At 49.8% G+C, this 22,205-nt stretch overlaps 1 protein-coding gene across 5 annotated transcripts in view; it reads right to left on the reverse strand.

The window, feature by feature from the left end:
• The window catches only part of KSR2 (kinase suppressor of ras 2), a 436,140-nt gene that overhangs the window by 10,171 nt on the left and 403,764 nt on the right, over window positions 1–22,205 (reverse strand). For 3 of the 5 annotated variants that reach the window (XM_053205478.1, XM_053205476.1, XM_027043814.2), the window contains 5 exons: window positions 16,847–16,943; window positions 15,667–15,800; window positions 9,971–10,102; window positions 5,302–5,431; window positions 4,131–4,264 (listed from right to left, as the gene is read on the reverse strand). In XM_053205478.1, the coding sequence (XP_053061453.1) occupies window positions 4,131–4,264; window positions 5,302–5,431; window positions 9,971–10,102; window positions 15,667–15,800; window positions 16,847–16,943 (627 nt within the window). Of the gene's footprint in view, window positions 1–4,126; window positions 4,265–5,301; window positions 5,432–9,970; window positions 10,103–15,666; window positions 15,801–16,846; window positions 16,944–22,205 lie in introns of those variants that run through there. The other 2 variants (XM_053205477.1, XM_015068579.3) reach the window with 1 other exon arrangement.

A 22,205-nucleotide genomic window follows, 5' to 3' on the forward strand; every position in this document is an offset into this window, starting at 1 on the left:
CCATGTGATATATACCCTACCACAATTTTAAAAATGAGTAATGTAATATACCCAAACGCACTGAGTTGTATATTTTAAGGGGAGAGGATTATACGATGTGTGGACTCTACCTCAACAAAGCTGTTTTTTAAAAAAGAAATACCATCCAAGTCGTTGTAAATTTTCTAGTCATATTTTAAAAGGTTAAAAAAAAAAGGTGAACTTAATAGTGTATTTTATTGAACCCACTATACCCCAAACACTGTAATTTCAATGTTATCACCAGTCCTGTATGTGTAATGGGACAAATTACACTTTTTTTTTTTTAATCCCGAGTCTTCAAGATTTCGTGTGGATTTTACACACTCACAGGACATCCCGTCTTGCCACATTATGAGTGTTCAAGGGCCACATGAGGGGAGTGGCCACTATTGCGCAGCAAAGGTCTGGACCCTCGCTACTCAAAGGGTGGGTCCGCAGACCAGCCACACCGGCATCACCTTGGGGCTTGCTGAAAATACAAGATCTTGGGCCTCACTGCGGACATACAGAATGGGAATCTGCATTTTAAGAAATTCCCTGGATGTTGTGGACGCATATTAAATTTCGAGATGCACCGCTCTGGAATGCAGGCTTGTCCCCAGCCTTTCCTCTAGTTCCCCATGTGCTAATGCACACTGGGATTCTGGAAGCCCCCGCTCCTCAAGTGTGACCCACTGGAGGGGCAAACCCAAGACCCCAGAGGTAAGCCTGGAGTTAGCCGCTCGTATCCGCAACATGCTGGCTGCAGCTGGGACCTCCTGGTTGGTACCCTCCACGGATTACAAAGGCCTGGAAAGAACCCAGATCCTGAGTCTCCTTTGGCCAAACCCTCTGCCGATCTGACGCTGACCCAGGAGGCTTCTAGAAGGACTCCAGCATTGACTACACCACCAGGGTGACCATCTCAAAGCCAGATGAGTGTGACCAAGGGAACCATAAGGGCTGATGTTGTGGGGAGAGAAAATTCCGGATTAGGGAGCTGGAGCCTGACTTGTGTTCCCAACTTTGTTAACAACACCCCCTGCGGATGTGGTTGAGTTTCATGATTCATAGTTCCTCCATACGTAAAAGTAGGTTGGATCAATCTGGAATGGCCAAGGAAAGCATCCCGTGCATTGATTCTGAGTAAGTGGCTAGCAGAAGGGCTGAGTGATGGTGGTTGTGCTGTGATAGATTAGCCATGTCTGCCACGGGTGCAGGAATAGGGCACAGACACCACACACATTTGCATCCACCGGGGAGGTAATCCCCAGGACTTTTCTACTTTGACAGCGAGAAGCAAAGAGGACTTCTGTTCCTTTCAGGTCTCGATTCATAGTGTCTTTTTATATTCCCTCTCCCTGAGGGGTTATGATGTGGCCAAGAAAATGGCCACGCTAGGCAATAAACAGAGTAGCAAAGTCAGTAGGGACAGAGGTGGGAATTGCCCTCAGATCTCTGGACCCCCAAACCCAATGCCAGCTATTCCACAAAGGAAAAGCCCTCCACATCCCCCCTCCCCCCGCCCCGACAACCTTCACTCAGTGGATGACCCTAGGGGGAGCAGGTGTGGGACCACATGGCCTCTTGGGGGGGGGGGGTCTTCTGGTTCTGAGGAAGTTTCTAGAATGCTCTGTCATCCTCTGAAAAAAAAACCCAGCTCCTACCATGCCGATCTGGCCTCTGACCACTCCTGGGACCTCACCTCCTATTTCTCTCCCTCCGACTCACCACGGCCTGGTCGTACCCACTTCCTCTCTGTTCTACCAGCACTGCACGCTCACTCCCGCCTGGAGGGCTCAGATTTTCCACATGGAGCCCTGGCTTCCCCTCAAGGGCTTTATTTTTTATTATTATTTTTTTTTAATGTTTATTTTTGACAGAGAGAGAGAGAGAGAGAGAGCGAGCGAGCATGAGTGGAGGAGGGGCAGAGAGAGAGGGAGACACAGAATCCGAAGCAGGCTCCAGGCTCCGAGCTGTCAGCACAGAGCCCGACGCAGGGCTCAAACTCACAAACCGTGAGATCATGACTTGAGCTGAAGTCGGACCCTCAACTGACTGAGCCACCCAGGCGCCCCATGGGCTTTGTTTTAATAGGACCTCCTCTGAGAGGCATTCCCTGACCCTTCCCTTCCACCCTTCAACACAACTCAATCTGAAATGATGACCCTTTTTAAAACATGTTTACCTGCTTCTTGTGCCTGCTCTAGAACGTAAACCCTATGAGGCCAGGGGCTTATTAGTTTTGTTCACCACTGTATTTGCATTCTACAATAGAGCCTAGCACATAGTAGGTATTCAATACACCCAGACTGAGTAAAAAAGCGAGTGAAGAGAAAATTTCACTGATCCTAGAATCCCATCCTGCCAGACCACATGGTCTCTAGGGTCTCTGTTTTCTCAGCCCAACGGCATGGAAAAATACAGAAAAGAAGGCCCTCTGCTCTCCCTCCAACCAGGGAGCTTTAAGCCCCTCTGTTCAGCTAACTCCTGCCCTCTCCTCCTTGACCCCCGGAAAGCAGAGGCCACTGGTGATGGCCCAAACGACACTCGGGTTCTGTAACACCCGGTCACTCCTGGGACCCACCCAGAGCTCTGCCATTCGTTCTCCGACTTGCCTGAGCTCCGTTAGCTGGAGAGAGTCCTCACTTGTTAGAGCCTCCCTCCCTCCGTTTTCATGTTCAACCTGTACTCAATCCTGCAAGGCCAGCAGAATGCTGCTTGTTCTTGCTCCTGGCAGACAAAGGCGGCTCAAGTATACAGAACACCTGCTAACGTGGGCGGCACCGCACCAAACGCCCCAGCGCACGACCTGACGGCATTGCCACGGCGCCCCCGCTAAGGCCGTTTACCGCCCTCCTTCTTTGGAGGCTGACGCTGCAGCTCAGAGAGGCCAAGGAACATGCCCAAGGCCACACAGCGATGAGGTGGGGGAGCGAGGGTTCCAATCCATGTCTGTCCGACATGGCAAGTCTGTGCTGCCTTCATTGTCTGGGAAAAGGCTGAGCCCCTGGGGGAAGAAGAGATCCTGTCCTCCAGGTACAGCAGGCTCAAATGGTGGGGGGAGGCCCCCCCCCCCCCGGGGCCTCTGTTCCACAGGATGCTTGCTGCCTTGGGGATACTCGTGGAGTCCCGTGCTGAGATGCCGACAAGCGCTCTGGTGTGCCTGTGCCCGCAGCTGGGGGTTTGGGGACGCGTGTACCTCCATTCGCACGTCGGTGCGGAGGCGTGTGGTGGCGAAGTGCTGCTGTGTGCATGCGTGTGTCACGTAACGTACCCGTGTATGCGTGTATGCCTGCGTCCGCCCACATGTGTGGGCTTGCGTACCGGGTGTGTTTGGGTGTGTTTTCACGTAATGTTCCTGTGTCGGGCGTGTGTGTGTACCTGAGTGCTCCCGTGCGCATGCACACGTGCGGAGGCGTGTTTCCAGGTTCAGTTTCTATGTATGTGTGTGTGCAACCACGTGTGCCTGGAACGGCAGGGCAGTGGGGAGCAGGGACCCCTCGGCAGCCTCATCTGGGCCAGCCTCACCCTCACCTTCTGGAGAAATCGCTGAGGCTGGGGCCTGGGAAGGAGGCCCCCAGAGAGATGCCTCATTCAGAACCACTGATCTCCATCCATGAACATGTAGGGGGAGGGGCACAGAGCCTCGAATGAGGAAGCCGGAGAGACACTTACAGCAAGGAGAAGCTGAGAACCCTTGTCTTCATGCAACAGAAAGTTCTGGAAGCTGAGAGATGCCGTGATGGGGAGCGGCTGCTGGCCCAGGGGGGAGATTTCCTGAAAGCCAGGCCCCCCAGAGTAGCATGTTTGAGTACCTGACACAGGGGGCTGGGTGGGTTCAGGGTATTGCCTTGTACATGATGTTCAGACTCACTGGGGCATCAACCTTCATTAGGAGGACATAGACAACGAGGCAGCCACGTAGCCACAAAGACCAAGACCCTGGAGGGCAGCCTCCAGGACCTGAATCCCAGAGCAGACTCCCCTGAATGGAAACCTGGTAGGGAAGGGTGCTGGCTGGGGGAGGGAGGTGGGTATATGGGAAGGAGATGGCAGGCAGAAGCAAAAAGGTGGCAAAAGCCAGAGGACAAAGGCAGTGGGGAGAGATGCTAAGCGAGAACACTTACTCTGCAGACTTCCAGAAATGTCCGGGGTGAGACAGGCGGCGGTTTCGCTTTGGCAGTTTCTCCAGCATGTCCATGAGCTTAGTGAAGGTAGGTCTTTCTTCTTGTTCAAAGGCCCAGCAAAAGAGAAGAATGTCCTAAAAGAAACCAACATGTGGTGATTTAACATAAACGATGATGTCTTTGGCATCTCATTGGGTCTGTCCATTTGTTTACCCATTTGCCCCACTTGCATATTCGTCCATCACCATCCACCCATCCATTCACCTACTCATCTATCCATCCGACCACTCATCCCAATTCATGCATTTCTTTCTTCTTTCTATCTATCTATCTATCTATCTATCTATCTATCTATCTATCTATCTTTCCATCCATCCAACTCTTTATCCATCCATTCTTCCACTCATCCAACTCATGACCCATATAGCAAATTAGGCAGGTCCTTTCTATTCTAGGAGATCTAGAATATGCTAAAATCAATAATACTCCCCGAGGAGTTTCTTGGGCATTTTTATTTCCTCAAAGGAAGGGAGAAAAGTGAATCCTGAGGTCTCTATCCACATCCCCATACCATAAGTGCTCTTCAAAGTCAAAGAGTAGGAAGTTACTTTTAATAATCACCTCACCTCAGAAAAGAAACCTAGATACAGGTAATCCTTAGAAACATACCAGATTATTATTCCTCCCCTGACTTATCTGCCTTCTGATCAAAAGACAGGACTCTTCCTGCTGTGTTTTAGAGGGTGATTATGAATTTATACTCAGGCTTCTCTGATTCTGTGTATAGTGTTCTGAGTCGGATAATGCCTTAAAATTTTTTATGTAGGTACAAATAAAATTAGAATCATTAATATGGGTAGCATTTTAATGGATATCTTTTAAAAGTAACAGTAAAAGAGGAATTCACTGGTTCTACTTGATTCAGCAATTCACTGCTAGGAAAAATCTGGCCAAGTGCTACTGCACCCTTGAGGCAGGAACCTGAATTGCAGGCATAGTTCAGAAACTACACTTCCTAAGCTCCAAACCACTATCTGACAAGGCTGTGGGCATGCTATTGTGTCACCCTCTGGGGAAGCATTCATAACCTTAACACACAGGAAAAAGAAGGTCCAGAACCGTATCTACCTTTCTCTTTGTTCCCAAGAGCTGGCACTGACCCAGGACTTACCGAGATTTCTTTTCCCATGCCGATCTGGCTGAGGTTGGGTTTCATGCCGGTGCCCATTTGCCAGATGATTGCCTCTGCTGGTTGGGTCTTGAAAGGCCACTCCCTGGCGTGGAGTTCATACCAAATTGTGCTGTTGGCAGATGTTGTTAAGGGGTGTTGATATGCTATGTCGCTCTTGACCCTGTATCTCAACACACACACACACACACACACACACACACACACACACACACACACACACCCAGCCCTCTATTTCCTAGTTTCTTCCTCACAGGGCTTGTGTTTTGGTAGCAGAGATACACCTAAAGCTTCCTTGATGTCTTAGAAGTCATGCTTATCCCAGGATACCTTCCCTGGTGCCTGAATTAAAACGAGTCAAAACCTAGCACCTTGAAGTTTAATGGAACATGGCTAGGATTTCTGACCCTAGACTTACACTTCCAGGAAACCACTGTAAGGAAATACTTAGGTATACAAAAATCCCCTTACAAAGATATTCTCTATAGCATCATATGTAATATCAAATCAAGGAGAAACGACACAAACGTTCAACAAAAGGAATAGGTTGCATGTATTATGGTAACTCCATAAAACAACATGGAATATGATATTATTAAAACATTTCAAAGAAATTTTGCTCACATGAAAAAAATGCTTAACATATAATTCTAAGTAAAAAAAGCAGGACACAAGACTGTATATAAGGTAGTACCTACTCTTAAAAAATTATATATGTATAGACAGGAAAAAAAGAAATAGTAAAATGTTAACGACGGCTAACTCTGGGTGATAGGATAGGATTTTTTTTTATAGTTTTGTTTTCTAAATATAAACTAGCTCATGGAATAGTGGGGAAAAATTGCTGGGGGGGGTGTGGGTGGCAGTGAGGACATTGGCGGATGCCATGGGGTACTCACTGGGTGCTGGGGAATTGCTGAGTTGTATCATAGGAATAGGTCTCAGCTCACTGGGAACAAAATTCCCAACTCAGGAAATATCTGAAACAATCCTAGGAAATGATCTTTCCTCTAATCTAAGATAATTTATGCAAATTTGCTTTAAAGAACACGAAGCACTCTGCTATCCTCTTTACTGATCAGAGGACTGTGTCAAACCAGCTATTTCTAGGGTCCCACTTCTCAGCATATTCTCCCCCTGCCAGCCTCATCCCTCCGGGGCAAGGAGCGGTGATGTCCGGGTGTTGGGGTGTTGCGTTAGATGGTCAGGAAGTTGCCACGTTAAGGTGCTAGATGATTACTGTTGTTGTCGTAATAATCGATAACACTGACTGAGTTTTGACTTTGTGTTAAGACACTATGCGAAGCCCTCTACATTTGTAATGATTATGGGGGACGTATAGGAAGCATGCCTTTTCCTTTTGCTGATGGGACATCTGGGGGCCTCCCTGACCCTGGAGGGACTGCCGCTCTTGGAAGGGCAAGCTTATTCCTAAAGATGGTAAGGGACTCTCCCGTGAGTATGCCTTTCATATGCAAACTAGCCAATCCAAAGCCCCCCCCCCCCCATCAGGCTTCCACTCAGGGCCAATATTCCCCTGCCCTACTGGGACAATCTTGCACTCCAGGGCCCGCTAAATTAGTCACACTAGCCAATTCTAGCCTGCTTACCTTGCCTCACCAGTTCCTCCCCAAGTAAATCATAATAAAGGCTCTTGCCCACATCTTCCTCCTCACTGACCCTGGTGCTTCCCTGTGTGGCCCTGCTTGATCTGATGTGCCCCCTCCTTTGGAAACCATGAATAACAAGCCATCTCTTCAATGACAGTTGTTTCCCCCATCTATTGCCATCAACACACCTGAACAAAAATAAGACCTACGTGTTCAAACAGGAAGCACTGTCATTATCCCCATTTCACAGAAGAGGAGACAGAGACTCAGGAAGGATATATATCTTACTCAGGGTCACACAGCAAATAAGAGGTACAAGCCAGAAGCTGAATCTAGTCGATCTGACTGTAGAATTGCACCATTGGCCATTATGCTATGAGAAACCTGCCCTCCATCCTGTTCCAGAGTCTTTCCTGATTGGGGCAGTGAAGGATTCAGGGTGGGCGGGGGGCAATCCTCCAGCTGATGGTTGGGGTCTGGGGAAGGAGGCACAGGCAGATTGCAGGCAAGGGCTCACGTGCAAGGGGGAAGGGAGCCTATTAGGAGCTTGACCCCGTGCTGCATGCCTTACAGGTGTTTTCTCGCTCAATCCTCAGAAAGCTTCCCCGGTTTTATTCTCTTTGATTCACAGTTAAGGGAAATAGGGCTTTTCATGGTAAAATGACTCTGAAATCCCCGTGGCTAAAAGCTCCAACTCTGAAGTTGGGATGTCCCAAGTTGGACTCCGGATCCACCCCTGACCACATGGCAAGTCACTGAGCCACCTGGAGCCTGTTTCCTCGCCGGTCATTTGGGAACAGCAATGGTCCCTGCCAGAAAGGATGCTTGTGAAGATTCCATGAGACAGCACCCACAAGAACCTTAGCATGATGCTCAATATGCTTTTAAAAGTCCAGTTTTGTTCTAAGTCCTGCCTGAGCATGATGTTCCCAAGCAACAAGAAGCACCTAATTGGCAGGAAACCAAGAGCACCAGGTCCCTTAGAATTCAGCAGTGTCAGGAATAAAAGCCTCATTAAAACTTCCTTTCAAACCCAACTTTCAAGAGAAACTCACACGAAGAAAAAAATAAACTGCTAAAGATTAAAACTCCAGTGGAAAACCAATTACCCACTTTGGTACATTTTGTTAATTACATTCTTTTTCCTTTCGCTAAATTTATACTAAAATATACCAACTTTATTATTGCAGTTTGGTTTCAGATTACAGTCTCTAACGAGGTAAAGATTTGGGCATAAACTCATCAGGGCAAATGACAACGTCTAAAGGGGTCCAAGTGATAGATGTCGAGAATCCTGATGGGCCAGCAAATGCCTCCCCCATCCCCCACCACCGAGATGTACAGAGAGGACAGAGTAGGGGTGCTTTTCCGCAGAAGACAGTCTGACAGCTCGTGGTGTTGCTAAGTCTAATTGCACACATCTGCAGGGCTGCAACTTTCCCAAACAGCTTCCCCAGTGCCGTCTCTGCTTGTAACCAGCAATCTTTGCAACCACCTTGGTGGACAAGGTAAGGCGAGAACTAGCATGGCCGTTGGAGGGAGGGGAGCCTGGAAGCCTCCCTGGATGCACCTTCTTAGGGCGCTCTGTCCTGCACCTTCTATCCTTCTCTGTGCTTCCAAAGACATCCCATTCTCTTTCATGGGTGTGGTTTCTCTCTCCTTGCTCAGATGCCCTACACCCCTCTTTCCCAAATTCTAGATGTGTAGTACAGCTGCCTTCTAGTTGGTTCCACTGGCCATTTCCAAGGTAGCCCAGGCTCACTGTGTCCAAATCTGCATTCTTTGCCTTCCCAGCATAGGCCAGGCCTCCCCTCCAGGGTCTCTCTCTTGGTGAAAGACATTAGTCTCCACCCAGCTGCCTAAGGTAGGGATCTGGGCACCACCCACATTCTACCCATCATCAAACCCTATCCCATCCACCCGCCCCCCCCCCCCCATTGCTTCTTATGTCCATTTCCAGCATCCAAACCCACTGGAAGTGATTTGGTAGAGATTGCCAGCATCCCCCCTGAACTGGTCTCCCAGCCCCTCAGTCTTGTCCTTCTCCTCTCCATTCTCTGCATAGCAGAGTGATTGTTCCAAAACTCAAAGTATGATTACGTCACTCCCCCTGCTTAATAACCATCAATGGCTCCCCAGTGCTATGAAGATGAAAACTCCTCAGCCCAGCCTCTCAGTCCCTGCAGGATCGACCCCGATTCCCTCTCTAGTCTCTCGTGTCACCACCCCCAGCTCATTTTTTTTTTCCTGATTCTCTATCTCTCAGTTCCCTCCCCTCTCACTCCCCACATGTTCCTCCATTGTGGACAAGTTGTTTTCTGTTACTCTGGGCCTGTTCACATGTTCCTTCTGTCTAGACATCTTGCCCTACCCTCATCTGGCCTACTTATATTCAACCTCTCACTTAGGCTCAGGAGTCACCTCCTCTGGGAAGCCCTCTCTGATCTCCCAGGCTGAATTTAGTTCCTCTTTTATTTCCACAGTCCTGTGGGACTGCTGTGTTTATCCTCAGCATAGCATTTATCATACTCTGCTAAAATCGACGACCTCCTTGTCAGTCTTCTACTAGATAAGACAGAGGAGTCGTCTTTGGTGGTCTAAAACTATGTCTACAAATTCTTAGATATCCCTTTCTAAAAAAGTAGAGCTTCATTCACCTCCTTCTAAAAAAGTAGAGCTTCATTCACCTCCTTCATTCACCAATTCACCTCTAAATCCTGACCCCAGAAACTTGAGATGATAAATACTTCTTTAATTCCCTAAGTTTTGAATAATTGTTAACAGTAGGCATTCCGTAGATATTCTGTATTTATTGCTTCAGCGAATGAATGAATGGGTCAAGCAACTTGCCACGGTCACATGGTTAGAAACCAGGCATGAAGGTTTGCTAGGGTCATCCCTCTGCCACACCCCACTTGGATACCCCCAAACTCACCCAGAAACCTGACCACCTTGGCCCCAGAAGATAAGTACCCCGTCTCTTCCAAGAGCCATGGAAGAAAGGCTTGGGAAATGTCCCTCTGCCTGGGTGGGCCACCTACCCGAGTGCAAAGACATCTGAGTGCTTGGAGAAGGGGAGCTTGTCCTCCTCTGTGTCGGGGGACAGCTGGCGGATGATCTCTGGTGCCAGGTGGCACAGCCAGCCATTCTGGATGCGGAGTTTATCCTCTCGCCTGGAGAAGCAAAACACAGAGTCAGCCCCGTTTCACAGCCCAGGGAGGACCAGCCCCCCAGCACTGACCCTGGGTCTCTGGACCATCTCTGTCCTGGCCCCCACCCCCGCCACACACTGCTGGGCACTGTCCGACCTTGTACTTGAGGCTGAGACCCAGTGGAAGGGGCAGGGAAGACTGGTCTGGAGAGAGACACCCAACACCCAAACCATCATCGGGTCCCTCTACTTCTGAGGCACCCCCTTCTACATATTCATTCAACAACGACAGCTGAGTCTTGTTATCCATGGCAGTTATGTTTTATAAAGTCTCTGCAAATAGTGAGTTAGCAAATATGGAATCATTGCTCCTAGAGGAAATATGTCTTCACACGCACAGCTCACACAGATTGTAATCTTTAATCCTAAAAGCAACTCATCCTAGTACGTTCAATTTTCATTATCTTACAGAAGAGGAAAACAAGGCTCAGAAGCGTTGAGTGATGTGTTTGAGGCTGCCCCACAAGGAGATGCCAGAGTTGCAAAGCTCTGTCCAACTGGCCCGGGGGGGGGCGGGGCTTCCTGCCCTGCACTGCACAGCCCCCTCCCATCTCTGTCCCCTGGTCATCTCTGTAAGGGAGCTGAGGCGAGATCGCAGAATGTCCCCTTGTTTGACCTCAGCTGGGAACACATGCATCAGGTGACTCAAATTTTCACCACCCTGTGCATGCCCATGAATGATTGCAAATGTGCAGATTGATTTTTGGGGTGCAAACAGATGTGAGTGGGCAGATTTGCAAATCTGGAATCCACAAATGATGAGGATTGACTGTATTTATGGAGAACCCACTATGCCTAAATTCTGTGTTTGTGGCACTGGGAGCATAACGGTGAGGGAGTCCAGCAAGGTCCCTGCCCTCCTGGAGCCTCCGCTTTGGTAGGAGAAGGTGATGGCAGATGAATTAAATAAATAGGAAAAACACAGATAGTGATAAGCATTATGCAAAAAAAAAAAAAAAAATTAAACGGGAATGTGTTAAAGATAAGAGGGAACTTACTTTAGGTAAAATGTGAGCTAAGATAGGACATAAAGGATCCAGCCATATGAATAAGGAGAAGAATATTCTAGGCAGAAGGGGAAGTTAGGACAAAGGTGTAAGGAAAGCCCTGTTTGGGGTGTTCTAGAAACTTAAAGAAGGTGTGTGTAACTGGCACGTTATCGTGCTATCCTATGTGTTTCTTAAAATGTATACAGCCAACCCCTGGTTGATGGGCCTTAGGTAGCTCCTGCCCCTTCCATCATTATGAGCAATGCTGTGAGGAACCTCTTTAGGTAGGTACTGTGAATATATTCCCACTCAGATCTATGATTATTCCTTAAGATAAATTCCTGGAGGAGGAAATATGCTGGCTGCCTTCTTCACATTGTAAGTAGGTACAGACCTTTCCATTTGGGACTGAAATCTGAACAGACCTCCTGCAAGATTTCCACTGATTCAAGACTCCCAGGGAAGGGCCAGTGGACAGCGAAGGGAGAGGCGCATGGATGTCTCCAACCATCAAGAGTGAGGTTGTGACGGTCCAGAGCCTCCAGATGTGGGGACCTGGGGCCGGCTGGATTCTACAGTTCTCTAGGGTGGCTTCTGAGCTATGTCAGGCGTGATGTACTTCCCTGGACTGCACTCATTCATATCCCATGATCATGATTCTTGCCCTACCTGAACACCTTCTATTAGCAGCCATACCCAATAGAGCTTTCCACGATGATGGAAATGTTCTCTGTCTGTGCTATCCAATATGGCAGCCACTAGCCATCATGGCTACTGGGCACTTGAAATTCAGCTAGTGACGCTAAATAACTGAACATTTAATTTTATTTAATTTTAATTAAAGTTAAAATTCCATTGCTCTACATGGCCCGGGGGGGTATTGGACAGTGCTGCTCTAGACTATTATTTACTACAAATGGGTTTTTTGTTTTCATTTACTGCTTAACATGACCATAAATGGAGACTAGCACTTTTTTTTAGTACGCATGAAAATTAAGATGAAAAAGGCTTATTCACGTCCTCCTTAAAGCTATCTTGTGGACCACACACTGGGGTCCACAAGGACCCCTGACAAGCAAGGCTCCAGGAGTTTGGGGGCTGGATAATTCTTTGTGGTGGAGGCTATCCTGTGCACTGGAGGATCCCTGGCCGCTCCCCAGTACATCTCTTCCCCTGTTGTGATAACTAAAAATGTCTCCAGACATCACAAATATCCCAGGGGGGCGGGAGAGCCCCAGGTTGAGAGTCACCGCTCTAATTTATACATAAAATAAGGAGATGGTCCAAATTCCAGTCTTTTGGCATCAGTAACACAGGACTTACTCTGCACAGCAGACCTATTAGAACACATCCTCTGCTGGAAAGCAAGACTGAAACACACTGGCAAGCCCTCGAGTTGGCAGGTCCCAGTGAGTTCTTGCTTCCAGAAATGGGGATGCCTGCGGTAACTGAAGGACCTACCTGCTGCTGACTAGCCATGTGACCCTGAGCAGGCCTGAGTCTCCACTCTCCCATCTGCACAATGGGCACATCATTTCAAAGTAATGAACTTGTCCATCTTGAGGACTCAGAGACGGGGTTGAGACTAGAGCACAAAGAACATCACCCTTGAAGGAAGGGCGGTGGCCCGGGCCAGCCGACACTCTCCAGGTAGGACCAGGCCACTGGGGGTGCGGGGGGGGGGGGGTGGGCTGCTGCTTCCAGAAGGGAGAGCGTCTCCGTTCTGATCTCTTTCCCACAGTCCCTGCTGCCTATTCTAGACTCACTGGCTCAGTGCAGGTTTGGAACTGCGAGCAGGGTCAGGAGGAGGGGTGCTGGCCACTCCCTAACCCTCAGCTTGGGGTGGGCGTGGGCACACACCTGGAAGGGGGCTGGACCCCAGGTCTGGCCCAGCCACTCCAGGCTGTCCTGTTCCCATGGGGATGTGCCCACCGGGTGACAAACTCAGGTCATCTCCATGATGGTTATTAGTGATTAATAATTGTCTGCACGTGGCCGGCATGATCGTGGCTGGCACCGAAAATGACACCTTTTCTCAATGATGGCAGAACAGCTGTAAGCATGCAACGCTGGGGACGGGTCTGGGGGAAGCCCTGGGGTCTGGCTGGATGTTCAGGACATGCTCACTTCCCTGGGTGACCCCCACCCCTGCCCAGGCCCGGCAGATCTCCCCCTGCTGGGAAGCCAGCATTGTGATCGACCCAAGCTCTGAAGGGAGGGCGGGACAGCAAGTAACCCCGCTGAGTGCCTACTGTGTGCCAGGCTGTCCATCCCACTTAATCCCCGCAAACCCACGACAGGATGAATAAAATCCCTGCTCTGTGGATGAGAGCACAGAGCTTCCAAGCACTTCAGTGACCTGCCCAAAGCCGTGGACGCAGTCACTCCAGAGACTCCCAACCACAATTTTACAGTAATTCTTGGAGAAATAGCACCCTTACGGAGCAAACTGAAGCCCTGCACTAAACTAAGCCCTGCACACAACTGGAACGGGGAGATAAGCACAGGAGAAACCCTGTGGTGACAGGTGGGCAGCTGTGAAATGTGGATTTCCTCTGGGAGAGGTCGCTGGGGGCCCCCTGGCCTCTCGCAACACTACCCAGTTTGTGTTGACACAATCAGGCCAGCCGCCGCCTTGCCCTTGACTTGAACTTGCCTCCTGGTTGACAGGGGGCCTCTAAGGATGAGGGAAAGGAAAGGAGGCCCACGTCATTCCATTTCCTTTCTTCCTTGTTACCCTGGGGCTTCAGCAGACCAAGAATTAAAAGGAAGAAAATCAGAGGCCCTGTCCCCTTTTCCTCCACCGGTGAGAGAATACACAGGCAAGGAGAAAGAGAGACAGTGTGGACATGCCTCCAGGAGGGAGGAATTGTTTTCTTGTTTTAATGTTTATTTATTTTTGAGAGCAGGAGGGAGGGGGAGGGAGGGGCAGAGAGAGAGAGAGAGAGAGAGAGAGAGAGAGAGGGGATCCGAAATGGGCACTGCACTGTCAACACAGAGCCCGATGTGGGGCTCGAACTCACAAACCACGAGATCATGACCTGAGCCCAAGTTGGGCGCTTAACCGACTGAGCCACCCAGGTGCCCCAGGCACTGGGTTTTAAAGAGCCTTGAAGTCAGATAAGGAAAACATCTGCTGGGCCTCTTTTTGTCTGGACACAAATACCTGAGTGCATAGTGATGTTACCAATTGCTTTCTCAGCCCCTCAGCCTGGAGTGATGGATGAATATATGTGTGTGTGTGCATGCAATCCCTCCACCAGCAAATGCGCAAGTGAGCGCTGCTGGGGAGACAGAGGGAAGAAGGAATTTGCACGAATCAGCCCTCCTGGCTTCTTGGGTTCTAACTTGAGGGACACTCTCCATTTATCTACCCATTGATCTATTTGCTCATTTACCTACTTCTTTTCTTAGCTCAGGTGCTATAGATAGTTCTGGAGACTGCACGGAATCTTTTTGGGCGGAGTAAAATCTAAAGAGCAACTTCGGCTTCTGTTGCGCTCTGTTTCTAGATCACACAGAAGCAGGCAGATCAAGTTTTGCTGATTTGGGGATGCTCTTCGATATTATAGGTATTATATAGCATGAACGAAATTCACTTTGGGCGTGGGGGGGGGGCTGGGGTGTCACCCTCAAAGAGATCAGTGGTTCTCCAAAGCCACCGAAACGGAAGTAAAAGGAGAGTGTGAGTGAAGCTGCATAGAAGAGGGGTGATTAGAGAGAACCACAGGGTTTTTAAGTTTGCGAGCGTGTGGCTCAGGCTCCAAATGAAAAGTCACAGAGGGCAGACCTTCTGAATCATGGGTTGTTTATTTGGAATCAAGCTGTTTCTCCCGGTCAACTGGAGGCAGCTTGCCCTCGGGCGGGTGAGTGGCTCCTGAGAGTTAATTACTTAAGGATGGTTAATGATTCTCCTGGGTGACCCTGGGGGGAGGTATATGCAAATTAATCGTAATTACAACAGCTCAGCAGCAGCTACTCCGTAGTGTTTTCTGTGCTCCCGCAAGGTGCAGGACGCTTGATTGTGTTAGTTCATCCACACAAGAGTCCTATGAGGTAGGCATGATCAGACCCATCATTTTTCTTGCAGACAAGGAAACTCAAGTTCAGGGAACCGAAGTCACGATCAAGTGGGGCCACAGGTGGGTCTCACTCTAAATCCCTTAACTGACACTCATGTTGTCCTAACATGTAGGAATGCCCAAGAAAACGTGCAGCAAGGGCTCTTGGGTGAGGCCGCCTGCCAGGCGGGTCTTCCAGGCAAAGGGGGAGTCTCCCTTTTAAGCTCAAGGGCAAGGGCTTTCAGGGCTTGGGGGTGCTCCGTGCCCAGTAACCCACGTGCACTTAAAGGCACCGCTCGCAAGACAGGTCCCAAGGGAATCACAATGTGACCTGGCATTAGCAACAGCCTCGCCGCTCAGCCAAGCGACCTCAGGCCCAACACCCGGTCTAGGTCCCCTGAAGCCATTCGGGTGACTTCTCACTCCCCGACTGTCATCCGTCAAGGACCCCTCTGTGCCCTTCCACCGCCGCTCACCTGCCGGCCTGCAGCACCCCGGAAATGCTGAAGAGCCCGAAGTCTGTGATCACCACTTTCCCGTTGTCGTAGAAGACATTCTTTGACTTGAGGTCCTTGTGAAGGATCCCCTTTGCGTGCAGGTAGCCCATGCCCTGGAAGGAGCCAGGAAACGGGATGTCGTCAGGGAACACGGAGCGCTCGCCGCTACCCTGGCTCGGGTTCAAGAGCACCCTGAACAGCTGCACTGCTTGGGGCCCAAACGCACAGGCTTGCAGGTGGGGCTGTGCGGGACTGGGCAGGGTCCTCAAGGCACGCCTCTGCCACTGCCCTCAGACTACGGCCAAACTGTTCCCACCTGGCTCTGAAGCTTCCGGAAGAAGCCCCAGAGGAAGACATCCCTAGCGGGAGAAAAACTGAAGACGAACCAGAGAGGTGGTCCCCAGAGTAAGCTGAGGGATGCCATCAACCACCTCCCCGCACTTCCTCTTTGAAAAAAATAACCCCTCGGCAGGACATTTGTTTTATAGCTACTTAACCCATATCAGCGCTGAAGGCACCACATTCCTCAAGGGACAGATCATGATCCAGTGATCAAGACCATGGAGGAGAAGCTAGCTCAAGGGTAAGTGTCGAGATTCTTGTTTGTGTGTGTGTGTGTGTGTGTGTGTGTGTGTGTGTGTGTGTGTGTGTGTGTGTGTGTGTGTTTTGTTTTGCCTTTATGAGCAGTCACATTTTATCTCTTCTAACAGCTCAGTCCTAACACTTCCAATGGGAAATGAAAGTCCCAGTCAACTGACTAACGAGGCACCTGCCAGAAAACACAGGATGTTCCAGTTTGTTTTAAGCCCAAACTAAAGTCCCAACAATTGGATGTTTCCCCGGCAGCTGCAGAGAGAGAGAGAGTCAGAGAGAGACAGAGACAGAGGGCTTCCACTCATGGGAATTCAAGCATCCGAGGGGTAAGGGATTCTAACAACACAGGCTTCTCCTGGTACCCTACGTGCCCAATTATCATGATGATGAGGCACCAGACAGAAGCCAGACGTCGGGAGACCATCCCTAATGGTGGTATCTGGGCAAAACTCTTACACACAGCGTGGTATTTTTCAGGGCAAGTCTAATTTTTTTTTTTAAATCCAGACTGCTGGTCTGAAGCCAGACCCTGCATCTCTCGGGAGGGAGTCCCTCCCTGTGGTACCTTCACAATTTCTTGGGCAATCTGCCTCGTTTTGTTGACATCCAAGACGATTTTGGCGTCCCTCACCACAGAGTAGAGAGTCCGTCCCTTACACAGGCTGAAAAGCAAAAGGAGAGGACACATTATTGGCACTTGTTCAGATGAGAGTGACCCATGGCAGTTGTCCGATGTGACAAATAATAGTGGATGTGCCACTAGGACGCCTGTTGGAGAACAAGCCTGTGAATGGACCTCAGATCTGGCTCTGGGATGCAGATCTGGGAGCACGTTCTTTGGGGTTCTTTGGGGTCTTCACCGACACCCCCACTGCCAGCATCTCAGGACGCCCGCAGAACCTAACCCAGTCCAGAGGCAGGCTTGCCACGTTCCCTCCGTCCCAGGGTTGCATAGAAGGAAAGCTGTGCATGAACCAATAACTTCTGGGGTCCTGAGACGCCACTCAGACAGCACTCTGCCAGCCACCTGTCCCAGCTGCTCCCACTCGCCAGAAGCTGCTGAGGTGGGCGGTGGGGGCAGTGATGAAACACCAGCAAGATGGTGGCTCATATCCACCAAGGACCATCAGCCAATGATGCATTCAAGCCCTTAGACGGTTGTGTGTAAACACGGATACCCTGTCCCCCAAACCAGACGCCCATCTAGAGGGTTTTTTAAACTATGTTCAGACTCACTGAGTTCATATTGAGGACCAGTGGTTTAAGATAAATGACAAGACAGAAAAGGACGTTAATGCAGCGACAGTGACACCTTCTCATTGAGTTGCCTGCTTGCTCATCCATCCGTCCCTTCTATGGTAAGCTCCGTTCCCGGCACACACACAGCAGGCACTCAATACGTGCTCACCGAATGAGGGAAAGAATGAATGAGTGAATGAATAAATGAATGAAGTCTATATTTACCACAGCATTCCCTGCCTCTAGCGCCAAATCTAGCTCAGAGGAGCAAGTGTCAGCTGGAAAAGGAAGGAATGGCATTAGGGAAGTTCATGTTCCATCTTCTGTCAAAACTGATGGCTTGCATTTTTCTTTTAATCTATGATTTCATTGCTAAAATACTCTCAGCCCTTCCTTCAGTATTTTTTGAGCCCTTGTTATGTGCTACACTTGGCTGAGATTGTGCAGTGGAAGCTACATCCCAGCTCTGCTCCTTACTGTGTGTCTTTGGGTGGGTTACTTAACCCCTCTGGGCCTCGGATTCCTCAACTAGCAAAGAGAATGAGTGATACCTACCTTGTAGCATCACTACGAGGACTGAGAGAAGGAACTGAGTGCCGTGCCTGGCACCTGGTGGGAAGTATAGCATCGTGGTGAGAATTTGTGGGTTAGAATCCTGGTGGCATCAGTGAGTAGCTGTGTGACCCTGGGCAGGTGAGTTAACCTCTCTGAGCCTCACTTTCACTATCTGTAAAATGGAGTCAATAGTTCCGGCCTTACGAGGTGGTTAGGAGAACCCCATGAAATCAGGTGTGTAAAGGTGTGGGCATTTCTCCATGCCCAGTGCATAGTAAGTACCCTACTCATGAAACGCTGGCTGTTATGCGAGGTAGTAAGTGATCAATAAAATGCCAAATGTGTACGCACACTTGTGTAAATATGTGTTCTATATTCATACGCATACGACATCTGCTTGTCCATCCATTGTATTCCTACCTGTCTACCTGGCCACGTATCTACCCATCCACCCACATACCCGTCCAAAACGCTACCTGTGACCTTTCACTAAGACTCATTTCTTAGTGAGATTCTCAGCGTAGCTGACGCCCAGGGGGTCTGATTCATCCGTCCGAGGTCGCCCCGTAAGCTGGTGGGAGGCAGCCACGGTGACTCAAGTCTGTCCCCTGTTGTTGCTGTCCTGGGGGGGTACGTTTGCTGTGGCTACTGCAGGAGAGGGGGAGAGAGGCGGGCTGTGCAGCCAATTAAGTCACACTGACATTTAAATATGGGGGATTGGCGGAGACCGTGGGTGGACCCCCTCCCCTGGATACTCGGTTCTTGAACAGCCACCTACACTCATTACAGGCCAGAGCCCAGAAAATACTGTTCCTGCTGCAGACGGCAGAGCAAATAATTGCAACAGGCTTCAAGACTCCCAGACTCTCCTTCCCGGGGTAACTGTGTGCAAGTCGCAGGCTTCAAACACCCATTCCATTTCCTTCCCTGCTCCCAACTTCCTTTCTGGGAGCAGCTGCGAAAATCTTTGCTTCTCTCGCTACCCTGTGGTTTCTGGGGCTGCTGGAGTACATCCATCGACTGGTGGGATGTAAATTCGCACGACCACAGCCTGGCACGTCTACCAAAGTGAAATATACAAACACCCCACGATCAGCGGTTCCTTCCCTAAGTATATATATCCAACAGGCATGCGTACTCACATTCACCCACAGACATGCCAGAAGGTACGAGAACGTTAATAGCAGCCCATTCATAATAGCCCCGCACTGGAACCAATCCAAATGTTCATCAACAGAAAGATGGATTGATTGCGACAGAGCCAGATAACAGCATATATTCATATCGTACTGGATAATAATCAGCGAATTACTGCTAACTGCAAAAAACGTGACGTTCATAAACACAGTGTTAAACAAAGACGACTCAAGACTCGCACCGAATGACTCTATTTACACAAAGTGCAAAACCAGACAAAACTGACCCATGTGCTAGAAGTCAGTGTAGTGGTGACCCTTGGGGGCCGGGGAGGCTGGAAAGGGCGTGAGGGGTCCAATGTGGCAGGGGGGGGGGGCGGGGTGCAGGCAATGTTTTGATTTGGGTGCTGGCTGGCACATGAGTGTGAATTGAGTGGAAATTCATCAGGTTGTGCTCTCAGGATCTGGACACTTGGCCAGATGTTATACTCAAAAAAGTCTGCTGGAAACAAATTGTCATGGTGTTGAAATTTAAAAGAAAATCTAAACCAACACTGATACCCCAGGTATCCATTTCTAAGCGCTTCACGCAGTCCCAAGGGGCAGAGTCTACAGAGGAATTAGGTATTTATCCGGGGCTGAGCTGGAGAGCAGGTGCAGGGCGAAGGCTGAGCTCGAAGCAGGAGCAGGCATCAGGCAGGTATCCAGGGCGGAAGAGGCTTAGATACTCCAGACAAGTCAGTCCAAGTGTCTTTGGCAACTGTTCTGAGCTTGGGGCTTCTGTGGCTAACACTGGTGCCCAAAAGCCATTTGCAGCATGGGAGGTGGGAAAGGGAAAGGAGAGGATGAAGGGTTACAACCCTCACAGCAACTTGCAGGAGCCATATTGTGGCCCCATTTCTACAGACGAGGATATGGAGACCCAGAGGGGCAGAGGACCTGCTCACGGACACACAGACATGGGATCAGCCCAGTCCTGATCTTTCTCTCATCTCCTCTTTGGTGTGGGTGCTGGACATGATTTGGGGGCCATTTAAGAGACACGCAGCCAAGTGAATCCAAATCCGACTCTCCCATTTACTACTTACGGGGTGACCTCGGGAAGGGACTCCAACCTCAGTTTCCTCATCTGTAAAATGGGAGTAATAGTAATAATTCCAGTTAATGTGTCTGAGCCCTTGTTATGTGCCAGGTACCGGGGTACTAAGCACAGGTACAGGTACTAAGCACGAGAGCCCCCCCCCCAAATGGTGGGTACCCTTGCTGTATTCCATGGATTCCAAGATGCATATTTCCTTGAAGTTTAACATCTCCGAAATCAGAATGTGTCTGATTGATGGACAGGTAACAGTTCTGTTGGCACTGTATTTCTCTCTTTGTAGTACGTGAATACAACGTGCATATTGTAACTGACAGCATCTTGGATTTAATCAAGTCTTGGCTCAGCCACATTTTACAGATAAGGAAACTGAGGCTCAGAGAGGTTAAGTAGGGCTGGGATTTGAACGCAGGCAGCCTGGCTTCAGAGCTGATGCTCCTGACCCCCATCTTTGGCTCCATAACTTTCAGACCCCAGCACGTCACATGCCCTCAGTAAATGGTAGCCATAATGTCATTGCTATGGCAACGAAGATTAATGAGGCCCGCTGGCCTTGGTAGCAGAGTCAGTCTGGAGGTCAGGAGGTGTTTCAGTGGCTTCAGGATATAGTGAGTACTTCTCTAGCTCCTGGGGCAGTACGCGCGCACACACACGCGCACACACACACACACACACACACACACACACACACACACCTCCGTATCTCTCTCTGCTAAAAGATCACATTTCTCCAAGAAGAACAAGGCCCAGAAATGTCTCACTTTGTCTGCAGGCCGATACAGAGGTCTCTTCAGCCCTGACCCCAGACAGGTCATTCATACAGTTCTGACCTTTGACCCCATGTCCCGCGTGACACAGTGAGCCTTCTGGCCAGGATGACACTGTAAGCGGAAGATCCTTGTTGTAAACCAGCCCCAAAGAGGATTGTCAGAAACAATGAGATAAAACCATCTAGAAGGCTCATCTCCAAGGGCCTCCGTCCAAACTGGCTAATTCTGCCAGAACAGTGACTAGGAGAGAAATCTAGATGCCTGGGGTGGCCACTTCCCTTCCCTCCTCCAAACCCCTCAGCAACAAGCCCGGGGACCCAGGCCAGTGTGAATGAATGGTGGGGAGTGTGGGCTGGGGGCCCCCTCCTCCGAAGACTGTCAGACAGGCCCCCAGCTCAGTTCTGGCACCTTTCAGCCCACATGGCTTTGGAGACTCATCAGGGGCACAGGGTCCCCATCTGCTACTGTGGGCGTGGCCAGCTGAACAACGGTCCCCCAAAGCTGTCCACGTCCTCATCCTCAGAAACGGTGACTATTCCCCTTATATGGCACGTGGAACTTTGCAGAGGCAACTACGGTTTTTGACGTGGGGAGACTGTCCTGGCTTATCTCAGTGGGTCCGCTGTCATCACAAGGGTCCTCAAGGTGAAGGGAGAGACAGAAGAGAGAGGCAGAGGGAGATGTGAGTAAAAGACTCAACCAGCCCTTGCTGGCTTTGAAGATGAGGAGGGCGTCATGAGCCAAGGGGTGCAGGCAGCTTCTAGAAGCCAGAAAAGGCAAGAACAGATTTGTCCCCTACAGCAGCCAGGATGAACGCAGTGGACACCTTGATTTTAGCCCTGTGAGACGCATTTTAGACTTCCGACCTCTAGAATCCTAAGATACATTTGTGTTGTTTCGGGCCACGAAGTCTGCGGTCCTTTGTTTCGGCAGCCCTGGGAAACTAACCCAGCGGGACAGGACGTACTGCATCGCAGGAGGGTGTGAGGAGGCAATGAGATCGCACAGGCACAGCTTGGCCCAGCGTCTGGCCAGAACCTATACTCCTTCAACAGCAGCTCATATCACTGCTAATAATATTACTGCTGATATCGTTGCTGATACTCATGCTTTCCTGCTTAGGTG

The sequence above is a fragment of the Acinonyx jubatus genome, chromosome D3 (genome assembly GCF_027475565.1).
Source record: "Acinonyx jubatus isolate Ajub_Pintada_27869175 chromosome D3, VMU_Ajub_asm_v1.0, whole genome shotgun sequence".
In the NCBI taxonomy this organism is placed as follows: domain Eukaryota; kingdom Metazoa; phylum Chordata; class Mammalia; order Carnivora; family Felidae; genus Acinonyx; species Acinonyx jubatus.